This window comes from Ruditapes philippinarum, unplaced genomic scaffold, assembly GCF_026571515.1.
Source record: "Ruditapes philippinarum isolate M1 unplaced genomic scaffold, ASM2657151v2 ctg3159_1_1_1_1, whole genome shotgun sequence".
NCBI lineage: Eukaryota > Metazoa > Mollusca > Bivalvia > Venerida > Veneridae > Ruditapes > Ruditapes philippinarum.
In genome coordinates this window covers 262197-275231 of record NW_026853707.1, presented here as the reverse complement: position 1 = coordinate 275231, position 13035 = coordinate 262197, and the positions used below count along the sequence as shown (strand labels likewise).

Genomic DNA, 13035 nt, shown 5'->3' with positions numbered 1-13035 from the left:
TTTTTTACATGACTTTTTTTTTTACTTTTCATGTGATAAATTTTTTATGATGTTTTTTAGCACTTTTCAAAATCTATATATTCAGATAAATCTGTTGTTTTTTTCTTGCAGGTTGCCTTTGATCCTTTTGTTATCCGCCACTCCTCTTCATGGAAGAGTGTTATGGACCACTTCAACAGGGAGGTTGTTGCCATTGAAAATGAAGCAAAGATGTTTATAGACGAGTCCTTCCAGTCACTGAGATCTGCCGAGGGAGCATTTAACCTGCTCCTGAAATTCAAACATATCCGATCTCGTGAGGCCATTAATGCTCAGATGATGCAGAAGTTTCGTGATATCTTAGTACAGTATCAGAAAGAGGTGGACACTATGGAGAATTTGTTTATGACACAGAGAGATTCACCACCTCTACACAAGAACCACCCTCCTATAGCTGGCTCTATTTACTGGGAGAGATCCCTGTTTCATCGTATCAAACATGTCATCATTAGATTCCAGTCAATGGAAGATATGATGCAGAGTGACATGGGCAAGGCGGTAAGAAACTTTTTTGTAATAGCTTATCTGTAAAAAATTTATTGTCAATGTTTAAAAAGAAAGTTGAACTGAAAGTTTCTTACGTTTTTCTATATCATTTTAAAAACTTACTTCTGTTATTAATAGTGATAAAATTATTTTTTTTGTAAATAGACATAAAGCTCAAAATATAATTAACTACAGTTTAAACATATCAGCAGTACTATAAAGGCAGTAAAACTCCATTTCTAGGTAAAAAAGCATGTTACATTTCAAAAGATTATAATTCATAGCTTACTTTGGTAATGTTATAAAATAAATGAAGGCATCTAATGTTACTTATTTTAGACAAGAGCTAAGTACCTGAGTGTAGGTAAACAAATGAAGCAGTATGAGGACAGTCGATACGAACAATGGCGGGAACATGTAGAACAAATCCTACCTTCGTTACTGAAGAGGAACCTTATCATCAAACCTACACATGCTCAACAAGTACAGCTACAACAACAACAACAGAATGAGGAAGGTGGGGAGGGAGATGGTAAGTAGAGGGCATGTTCATCATATTATTTTGTTGTTTTCTTTTATTTGTAACAATATTCGAGCATGTCTTACAAAGGAGTAAACAATTCAATACAGTGCTTTTAAAATGTTATAAAGTTTACTTTGACATAAAACAGTTCAATGTGTATGTTTCATAATGATATTTACCAAAATCAATAAAAAACTAAAATGTTTTTCATTTTTTTTTATTAATAATGCTTATTGATTGAAACACAAATTACAATAAATGAACTACAGTGAGTGATATAATGTATATCTCATTGATAATATCTCCATTCTTTAAATGATATAGAATTAGTATTGATTCTACTATTACTGCACAAATTGGCCCATGTTCTGTTTGTGTTTTATTTAATGTTTTAACATAAAGTTTGACTTACTAGGGGGAAAATGCCTCAAGAGAATTTGTAACACCTGCCTGTGAATATAGTATTTTTTTTTCTGTTGTTTTAAATGAGTAATTGTAATTATAGGTGCATCAGTCCACACAGATAGATCTATAAAACATTCTCGTGGTAATTATTTGTTAGAATATGGTTATAAACAATTTTGTTAGATCTCTCCCTTTCTTAGATCTATAGCCATTCTACACTGAATTGTTGACAATTTCTTTATGTATTTGTTATTTCTTATTTTTTTCTTTTAGAATTTTTTTTTTCTTTTAGAATTTTCTTTTATGTTTAAACAAATAATTGACTCTGACCTTAAAGTTATATATTTAGTTTCCAAATATAATTTAGTTTAGTATAATGCGGATAATAGGTGTTTCATCTTTTCAATCCCTATATATCTTCTTGTTGAATTCTGATCTAAACTTACTTTTTTGAACACTCAATGCCAATTATTAATCTTTAAAGGGTTTATCATGACAATTTTAAAAGCAATGTTAGGATTTTAAATGTTCAAAAAAATTAAAAAGGTTGTTTTATAATTGTTTAAATTTTTACTTATTTTTTTTATGAAAAATGACTTTCTAAAATTTGAGAATCTTTTCTGGGGATGAACACAGTGTATCCTCCCCTTACAGTCAGTCTCGAGCCACACCCCACAGTCCTGCTATCAGTAGTCATGCCCCCACACAGAGCAGTAAATATCCGTACACTGTGTGTGTTTGTGTGCTTACATAAGCATTGGCTGATTCTATTGTGCACCTTTCAGTTTAATTCAAAATTTATACATGCCACAGTAAAAGAAGTTTTATGAACTTAAAAGATAAATATTTATTTTGTTATAATTATTTTTTTATGTCATATTAAAATATTGAAAGTGTTGGATAATTTTATTCATTGTGAAGAATAAAAAGATATGTACAGAAACAAGAAAATAATGCACAGTATTTTTTTTCTAAATATTTTTTTTGTACAAACATTTTTTTTTCTTCAAAGTTTGAGGTGATCTCTGGGGGTTGTGTTTTTGTACACTTGGTTTGTCTTTTATTCCTGGAAAAGTTTTCCCTACTTCTAGTTATATTAGAGTGAACCTTTGGTAGCATTGTTTCATCTTGGTGGAGGATGTTCTATAGTTTGTTACATGATATAACTTTTTTCTGTAAATATATATCCCTATATCTCTGAATAGATTTGTGTTTGTGGTGTCTTCAAATTACATGTATTGTTATAATTTGGTAAATACAATTTTTATTCCAAAGGAAAAAATACATATCTAGTATTAGTATCTTATCACCAAAGTCAGGCTTGGTGGAGAAAAATTAGATAGCATATTGTCACAAATCATTCAATATCCGACAATATTTCAATATTTAAATCAGAGTGAAAACAAAATATGGTTATAGAAGAAATAAAAATTAAAACAATATATTTTCTTCTTTTTTAAAAAAGAAACCAAAACACTTTAATTAACATTCCCTGTTCATGAATTAACAAAGAAAATTTTATTTTTCTTCAAATTTAAAAAATTAAATAAAAGGTTAAGATATTTGCTTCTATTTTCATTATTTGTTTGGGTTTATTAAATTATTTCAGCCAAATGTTTTATGAAGGTGAAGTATATGGTTGACTTTGATCCAATGTTAGCTGAGATAGTTTCTGAGACTAAGTACATGGAGCAGCTAGGCTTCTCTGTACCAGAGCTTGCCAGAAATGTTGCCCTTCAGGTGAGTTTAGTTAAATAAGCATTAAAATCACCAAAATTAATTTATTTAGTTAGCATCAGAATTGCCAAAATTTGTTTACCTAGCATCAGAATTGCCAAAATTTGTTTACCTAGCATTAAAATTGCCAAAATATGTTGACTTAAAGTGAAGATTACCAAAAATTTGTTTACTTAGCAAGTTCTGTTTACTTTAAGCATCAAAATCACAAAATGTGCTTACTCAGCATATCAAAATTGCGATATATTTTTTACATAGCATTGGAATTGCTTAAAAAAATTTAATTGGCCTTAAAATTGCCAAATTTTCTGAATTGCGAAAATTATAGTGTAGCATAGAGCAATCCTACCTTGTTGCATCCCACTATTTTGATGATAGCACAGAAATGGTCAAGGGATAAGGAACTTGAGGAATTAGCTATATAAGAAAAAGAAACTTCTAGTCAAGGTGCCACATTCAGACCTGGCATAACTTTCTGCTGTATATTACAAACAAGTGATGACCATGTTATATGTTTATATTTCAGGATGAGAAGTATATAAAGTATGTAGAAAGTTTGACCCACATGTTACAAAGATATAACAGGCTACTGGCCAGTCTTGATCATGCAGAGGTAATGTTCATATAATACACGCTGATCCTATTATATATTTTATTATGACTCAGTTATTGGGTAAAAATCTCTCAAAACATGTCATGAGTCAGTTGCTTTCATGGTTAGTATTTACATATCCCCCTAGTTTTGAGCAAATACATGTACCCAGCTAATCTTTCAAATCAAACATTATAAAACCCATGAAAATTATGATTATGATGATGATGATGGCAGATGATGATGACAAAAATATTGATGATGATTATATTGATGCTAATAATGATATAACGGATGATGATGAAAATATTGATGATGATGATGTTGATGATTTTATGGATGATGATGATATTATGGATGATGATATTGATGATGATATTGTTGATGACCATGAAGATGATAATGATACATTAGAACTTGCACTTCATATTTTCATTGTCTAGATTTGGATCTACAAGCAAAAGTTTGTTTGTTACTCTCAATAGCAATATTGAATAACTGTTAAATTTATGAATGAAAAGTATGTGTAAGGTTTATTGAAATAAAACTTAAGTAAAATATAGATTGTAAATATGTTATGTCACCCTATTGTTCTTTTTGTTTCAAAGCACAATTTAGAGAATTTAAATTCACAAGTCTGCATGAAATTCAAGGAAAGTTACAATTTGTTTAGTTATGATATTATGATTATTTTATGTTGACAAACCCTGATTGTTGTTTTCCCCTATGTTAACTGCATGTCCAGACATTAGTTAGGATACAGGTACTCGTCATGTTGCACATGTCAATTCTTGCTCCTCTCAACAGCTCTCTAACCCTTAACCTACTGAATTTGTGTAATGAACTTGCCCAGCTTTAAATTTAGAACAGTCCATTCAAAATTATAGGGATTTCAATATCAGAATACAAAATTAGAGCCACCAACAGTATAGAGCCTGGTCAGACAGCATGCAAATGCAGGCTGGCTTGGCTCAATAAATTGATGGTAAAAGCCAAGCATTATTATTTCCAGGAGGTCAAGGGTTAAGATCATTATCTGTTGTAAAAATGTGATATGTCAGTGATACATTTATTAAGGAATAATGAATGTTTCTGGCCCCAAAATGACATCTTTTCCAGTTTTGAATTTAATTATCCTTAAATAATTCCATTGACATTGTAAAACTGTCCCCAAAATTGCTATAAAATTTTAACTATTAATGGAAGCAAGTGTGTTTTCTTTAACATTTTAAAATGATTTAAAGTTTAAGTATTTACATATATATGCATACAAATTCTAACAATTTTTTTTGCTTGAACTATTTTGTCATACTAAATAAAGATCTTGGACACTTGGACATAAAAAAGCAATTGAAATAAGAATGAAAAATCCCTTTGACTTAATTAAGAGAGGCAATAAAGAATAGGAATGATATAGCTATTTGACCACCTTGCAATACTATGTTAGTTTTGTCTTGCTTAGTGTAAACTGTTTTAGTATCAGTATTAAAAATGCTTAAAACTTTGGATATTGCAACAATTATTATAATTCAGGTTCACATGGCAAAAATCACAGTAAATTTGTTTCATGTGACACAGCTTTTAAGCGTATAGTTACTGAAACCTTTAGCCTACGGGCCGCAACTAATGCTACCCATGAGACGAGTGCAGCCCAAGATCAGCATCATGGTCTACACTGTTCAGTCATTATTAATTTTGAATTTTTTTCCCCTAAAATAATGAATGGTTTTGTCAAGAATAAAAGAAAGTCCATTTAAGATATTTTGTATTGTAGGGATTGAAAGTGTCGCTAATACTTTTTTGATGTTTTTAAGTACAAAATTAAGAACCATATAAATGGTCAATAGATAATTGTTTGAAACTCTTAAAGCAGTCAGAAATGATGTACAATGGATGAATATTGTAAATTTTGCTTGTTTCAGGTTATTTTGTATTGAAAGCAATCCAAAATTTCTCTTTCACAAAATCTAGTTAAAAATTATGTATATAGATATATTTTGTATGTAACATCGATGTTTATGATAAATTGGTATAAGATAAACAGGGTGTTAAATAGGACTTAGAAATGATATAATAGCATTAATAGGTATTTTTAAATATTGATTAAAACTAATCTTTTATATAATGATACAACAGGTACTAGTCTATATAATCCACAGATTTCAATACCCATTATAACAGTATTGATTATTGAATGATTTATTCATGATACCAATGGTTAATTCACGTAATCAGTAAACACTGAAGATTGTATTTTAAACGTAATCAGATAATATTGAAGTATTTTATTGATCTAGTTGTTATGTGTGCACTATCTTTTGAACCTCTATACAATATACTGATTAAGGTTTATAACTCTCAGTAAAATGTTGTTTCTTACACTTATATATATGTTACATGTGCTGCATGTTTTTTGTTGTTTTTTTTTTTAAACAAAATAATTCTTCATTGAATTGTATTTGTTAATGTTAATACTTGTTTTTGATATTTATGAAAAAAATTTGGCCACCTTTATTTGGTGAAAATATTTGAGTACATTATATGTACATTAATTACTCTAATAAATTTGTCCGTTTAATTCTGTTATTAATACCAAAATAATCATTTAAAAAAGATCCCCAAAAATCAGATATATATATGGAAATATTTTACAAGCATATTAACCTTGATTTTATAGACTGAAAAAGTCAAACCATGTTTATAGTATAAATATTTGAAAAGTAATGTAGTTGTATCGGTATCCCAACCTGAAATTGATCTTAAATTAAAACATTCTCATCACTGTCGTTGTCTAGAGTTACTTCCTGTGACTTACATAAGTTAACTCCCATTGACTATGTAAGTTAACTCCTTTTACTTACAGGAGTACTCTTTGACTCCCTTGATTTAAATGAGTTTTATGATATTACTTGCAGAATGTTAAATTTTTGGAGTAAATTAGTTAATGGTAAAAATGATAAAATATGTGCTTCTTTGTACCGCACTATGTATAATCTTCATGAAAAGGGTATTTTACATTGTCAGTGGATTGAGAAAGTAAAATCTACTTTGAATAATATTGGTTGTTCTGATTTTTGGATAACTCGGAATGTTGCCAATTTTAATAATTTTAAATATGTAATAAAATCACGATTACGTGATCAGTTTTTACAAGTATGGAATAGTGATGTTTTTGATTCTGCTAAGTGTTTAAACTATAGAATATATAAAACTCAATTTAAATTAGAACATTATTTACTATGTTTACCAAGAAATTTAGCAATTGCTCTCTGTAAATTTAGATGTCTCAATTCTAATATTCCTATAGAGAAAGGTCGCTATTTTGGAATTGAAAGAGAAAATAGAACATGCTCACTTTGTAATCAGCAAGAAATAGGTGATGAATTTCATTATATTTTTAAATGTACTTATTTTAATCATGAAAGACACAGGTATATCAGTAACTATTATTCAAGGTTTCCTAGTATTTTAAATTTTCAGGCTCTTATGTGTAGCGACAACAGAAATACTTTATTTAATCTAGCCATTTTTAGCTCGACTTTTCTATGAAAAGGGGAGCTATCCTACTCGCCCCGGCGTCGGCGTTGGCGTCGGCGTTGGCGTCGGCGTTGGCGTCACACCTTGGTTAAGTTTTTCGTACCACCCCACTTTATTTCAGAAGTATTACAAGTATGGCTTTGAAACTTACCATACTTGTTCACCATCATAACCTCCATCTACAGACAAGAGTACATAACTCTGTCAAGGTTTTTGACAGAATTATGGCCCTTTTTTGACTTAGAAAGTGTATTGAGCTTGGTTAAGTTTTTTGTACCACCTCACTTTATTTCAAAACCATTGGAGGTATTGCTTTGAAACTGACCATACTTGTTTACCATCACGACCTTCATCAACAGACAAGAGGACATAACTCTGTCAAGGTTTTTGACAGAATTATGCCCCTTTTTGACTTAGAAAATACATTGAATATGGGTAAAATCCACTTATTGCCTTAACCCTTTGAGATATTGCTTTGAAACTTTTAATGCTATTTCACATCATTACCCCCATCTGTACGCAAGAGAAGGTAACTCTGTCAAGGATTTGTTTTAAAAATTAAGGCCTTTTATCGACTTAGAATCTTGGTTAAGTTTTTAGTACCAGTCCACTTTTTGACTGAACTGTTTGAGATATTAATTTGAAAGTTGGAATACTTGTTTACAATCATTTACCAAGGTGTTCTGAGTGACGTAAAAATACCTTATTCTCTCAAAGTGGGTTTAATACTATTAAATTTATTTAAGGCTCAACTCAGTTTTTTTTTTCTTTCTTACCAGCCCTCTTTTGACTTAAACATTTCAAACTTTGCTGCAGTGTTCAAGGGTATCACACAATTCAGTAAAATAATTCTTCACTAAATATCTTAATGCTCATGGCCATTGTTCACTTTAAAAATACAGAGATTCTTGTATTGCCTTTTACTGCAAAAACTTTTTTTATTGGCAAGCAATAAAAAAGTCGAGCGCGCTGTCTTACGGACAGCTCTTGTTGTCAAAGCTATAATGCTGAAATTTCAATAAGTCATCTTCCTTATTTACTTATTTACTTCATGCCATGTTTGTATTATTATTTTTTGTTTTGTTGATTGTTCACTCTTATGCCCTTAAGGGCCATGAGTTTTGTTTATAAATAAATAAAAAAAAAAAAAAAAAAAAATAAGACTGACATGATTTAACACCCTTGACTTATGAGTAAACTCCCTTGATTTACATGAGTTAACACCCTTGACCTATGTGGTTGTAACAATGATAGCCCTCACTTCTATGAAGGATTAGGATTTCAATGCTGTCACCTTATTACCATGAAAAGTTATTGTTACATGTTATATGTTCTTATGTTAGATTCATGTTCACATGAATTGATTGATTTGTTAATGTTGTTTTAGTTAACGTCTTTGTTTTATCCCCCGTTAAGTTCCAATTAAGTTTCTTTAATTGATTTAATTATGTGTAAAATAAAGTTTTTAGATTTAAACTGAATTTTGAGGAAGTGCAAAATCTTTTTGTTTTCAGAGTGTATTGTTAGAGGACCATGTACGTGAATTGCGACGTGTAATTCGTCCCGGTGCTAAACGTCTGAACTGGAACTCCCTGGGTATCAAAGATTACTGCCATAAATGTGAACAAGTAAGGATCTTCCTAATTATTCTGTCCTTTGAGTTGTTTAAATTAGTGGACCTGTAATGAAAGGCAAGGAGTTTACTGTAATTGATAGTTGTGCCAAGCAGAATTATCATTGAAAACACCCATTTTGTTAATATATTTAATATATAGGGTGTCTGTAGCCGGAGCTTTAAATGTCTTTAATGTTATGTTTTAATGATATTGTTCATTTAGAGGAACGATTATCACCTTTGAGCCCTGCTCTTCCAATTTATTAGATTAACTTCTAAATAATGCCTATGTTTATATTTCAGGCTATAGCCAAGTTTGAGTCACTCGTGAATCAGATACAGAAGAATGCCAAGGACATTAATCAACGTCTTGTGATGATTGAGAATGCCAACCTCTTCAAGTCACCTCCACAGAAATACCCAGACACACTGCCTGGTTGCAAGGAATATTTCGAGCATATAGAACGAGAACGGTCCAAGGACAGCGAGATTCTTGCAAGGAAATATAGAGCTATAGGTCCACTCCTTACAAAGATGGAGGGTCTCGTTGTACATACAAACTCTGGGAAATCTCCCAAGTTACATCAGTATTATGCTCACTGGGAGAAGAAAGTCTATGAGGCACTGTTGAAGGTATGCAACTTTTAAATATTTCTTAAAACACTTCAGTAATTAATATTTTAATTGTCATATCACATCCGTTTTTAAGAAGCATTTTCTAAACTACATGGCTAAATTTGATGAAATGATACAGGAATGATCTTTGGATGATCCTGAACATAAGTTGCTGAAATTATTCAGGTAAGCATCATAAAATGACCAAAAGAGCTTATAGTAGAAGTAATTTTTATACAATTCAACTTAAGCTGTAGATGACATGAACCTTAGTTTTTACATGGCTGATTTTTCAAGTGAGGGATTTGTGGTCTTCTGGGTCCTCTTGATATCTTATATTCATTGATCCATTTTAAAGATGATTACCTCATATTTGAAATTCATTTTTTCAGTTGGTTCTAAATAATCTGAAGAGATTTGAGATTGCTTTGAGATCTGAGAAGCCACTGTTTCAAGTGGAGACCCTTCTAGCAGCACCCGATGTTGTCCTACATCCCCAGGCCAACGAGGTGTATAAGCTCACACTTCAATGTGTCAGAGACTGTGTTGAATGGTAAAACTCTTTCCTTCTTATGTAGATGATAATTCAGTATAAATTCAGTAAAAACAAAAGAAGAAATTTATCAATAACATGAATTAATGTTACAATTTTTGAAAGAATTTTGTTCATTGTTACATTTGATACTTTTCCACCTCTGGTCAGCAATATCCTTTGGGATAGAGACTTGAGTTGTTGTTAAAAGGTGTTGTTCTAGAAAGGTTTATCAAATGTGAAAATGTTACTTTTGGACGAATTGTTACAGCTGTTGTTTAGAGAATATTGCCCCACAGTGGGTTGCTCTGCAAAGGTTGTAAGTACTGTATGTGTGAAATGTGTACAAAATTGAATAAAAAAGTGGCCTAATCATTCAAAGCTGATGATTGAAAAAACAAACCTCAGACTTTGCTCTTACGCCCTTTAATTTGAAAAAAACAACAACAAATATTAGTGTTATAAATTACGATGATATGTATGTTACAGCACAAAGCTGTTTGTGCGCTGGATGAATGGTACATGTATAGAATGTCAGCCGCAGAAAGTGGAGGGCGAGGATGAGCTGTATCAGTTTACATTCTTCACCGATATATCCGTGAACAACGAGACAATCGACACGGTGCAGACTATACACTATAACATCAAGAATACACTCACTAACATGCAGAGATACCTTAACAGGTGGAAGAAATACAGGAGCATCTGGAAGGTGGACAAGGTAATACTATCTATATGCTTAATGTACAGTTAAACCGGTCTTTGAGGACCAGTGTTGTTAAAAAAGAAAATTGCAGTCTTTATAGTCAGATGCCAGGTCTTCAAGAAACTCTTAACTTTTTCTTTATGTGATGTTATTTTCTGCCGGACTGATTTTATTTGGTTTAGATTAATTTTCCCTATTAATAGTCACTAAATAATTTCTTTGCAATTTCCTAATTACGTGAATAAATATTTTAGCCAGATATTATGTATCATTCAGCAAAACTTAATTTTGAATATGATAATTATGCAGATTCAAGAAAATGTAAATGAAAATACTGTAACAGTTTTTTGACAATGTGAAACTTTGACAACACTAGTTTAAAGCATTTTAAAGTAAACCATTTTAGACCAATCCCTCTGATCATAGTGATTATTGAGGTTTTAATTTACTGAGATTTGAATTTATTGAGATTTAAAAGATGACATATGAGTTTGATTATACAGTTCTTTTTTGACATTTAACCCAGTTAAATAATTTTCAATTTCTTTTACAGCAAGCCCTTGCAGACCGCTGGTTTCAGAAGGACCCAACTGTTGTATCGTTTGACAACAAACTGCAGTATTACTTCAAGACAATAGATGAAGTAGAGACTATACCCGTAGTAAAGGATCAGGAATGTATCAGACTATACATGGGTCCACTAGCTTCATCTGTCAAAGGTAACATCAATAAATATTGACCTTAACACTTGACCTGCTGAATTTGTGTAATTGATTTGCCCTGCCTTGAATTGTATAATGGATTTGTCCTGCCTTGAATTTGTGTTATGGATTGCCCTGCCTTAAATTATGTAATGGGTTAGTCCTGCCTTAAATTTGTGTAATGGATTTACCCTGCCTTGAATTTATGTAATGGACTTGCCCTGCCTTAAATATGTGTAATGGATTTGCCCTGCATTGAATTTGTTTATTGGATTTGTCCTGCCTTGAATATGTGTAATGGATTTGCCCTGCTTTGAAATTTGTGTAATGGACTTGCCCTGCCTTGAATTTGTGTAATGGACTTGTCCTGCCTTGAATTTGTGTAATGTATTTGCTCTGCCTTGAATTTGCAACAGTCCATTTAATTATTAACAGATATAATAACAAAAATGAAATGTCGATTTGAGCTAAGAACAGTATGGAGCCTGGTCAGACTGTCTGGATGTGCAGACTAGCCTGGCTCTATACTGGTGGCTTTTTGTTCCAGTTCCAGCAGGTTATAGATAAAATAGTCTCACTGTAAACATCTTTAGGTAGATGAGGTATTTACAGATTTTGCTAACATTTAACATGTTATAGAGTTTGATATTGCCCAGAGAAATATACAATGAATTCTTCTTAGTTTCATTTGAATGTTTCTTTTCTCAAATCATAAGGACCACACATTGTTTTGGTCACCCTTACATCCATATTCTGAGTTTTATCAGTTTAGCATAGTGTTAAGTTGTTAGAAATCTGTCTTTTAACTTGGTGATTAATTTCAAATCAATTAAAAAGCAGTTACTAATGATGGATGAACATAAGGGCTAAATGTTATACTGTAATTACAGAGCATGCCAAACAATGGATTGGATGTCTTGGTAAATTGTTGAGAGATTCGGCCAAGGATAATCTATTCCAGCTCAGTGACAACCTAGATGTAAGTGCATTCAGTTGTCTAACTAATTTGTAAATCAAAAAATTTAAACGTATTTTATTGCATGAAATACTTGTCAATTAATATACAAATAATGAAAAAGCAAATGGGTTCGGCAACAAGTTCTAGCAACATTAGATTAAGCCCTTCCAGCCGTTCCAAAAAATAGAATTGTATAATGAAACATTTTGATAATAATATGTACTTTTTCGATCAAATAAAGTCATAATTTTGCCATTATTGTATGTTTGTTATATTGTTGTTGTTTATTATATAAAATGCGGAATGAAAAACATGCTTTGAAATTTTGTATGATAAGATTTTATATGTATTTGTATAGACCAAGTCAGATGATTTAGAGCAGACTCCAAGCACACTTGAGGACCTGAAGTTTGTGTTGACTACAATCTCCGACATTAAAGCCATGTCACTAGAGGTAGAGGACAAGATTCGAGATATACAAGAGAGATACAGGACACTCTCCATGTATGACATCGAGGTATGATAACTATGATTATTTAGTTTTTCTCAAATACATTGTCCATTCAATTGGCAGACCAGCCAGTTGTTT

The 13035-nt window shown here is 31.3% G+C and overlaps 1 protein-coding gene across 2 annotated transcripts in view; it reads left to right on the top strand.

Annotated features, from left to right (window-relative positions):
* LOC132737599 (dynein axonemal heavy chain 10-like) overlaps positions 1 to 13035 on the top strand; it is a 69644-nt gene that overhangs the window by 7145 nt on the left and 49464 nt on the right. Inside the window, exons 8-19 of one of the 2 annotated variants that reach the window (XM_060724929.1) lie at positions 112 to 537; positions 865 to 1042; positions 1554 to 1561; positions 3086 to 3193; positions 3717 to 3803; positions 8834 to 8947; positions 9238 to 9567; positions 9942 to 10102; positions 10571 to 10802; positions 11341 to 11506; positions 12379 to 12467; positions 12805 to 12963. In XM_060724929.1, coding sequence (XP_060580912.1) covers positions 112 to 537; positions 865 to 1042; positions 1554 to 1561; positions 3086 to 3193; positions 3717 to 3803; positions 8834 to 8947; positions 9238 to 9567; positions 9942 to 10102; positions 10571 to 10802; positions 11341 to 11506; positions 12379 to 12467; positions 12805 to 12963 — 2058 coding nt within the window. Of the gene's footprint in view, positions 1 to 111; positions 538 to 864; positions 1043 to 1553; positions 1562 to 3083; positions 3194 to 3716; positions 3804 to 8833; positions 8948 to 9237; positions 9568 to 9941; positions 10103 to 10570; positions 10803 to 11340; positions 11507 to 12378; positions 12468 to 12804; positions 12964 to 13035 lie in introns of those variants that run through there. The other variant, XM_060724928.1, reaches the window with a different exon arrangement.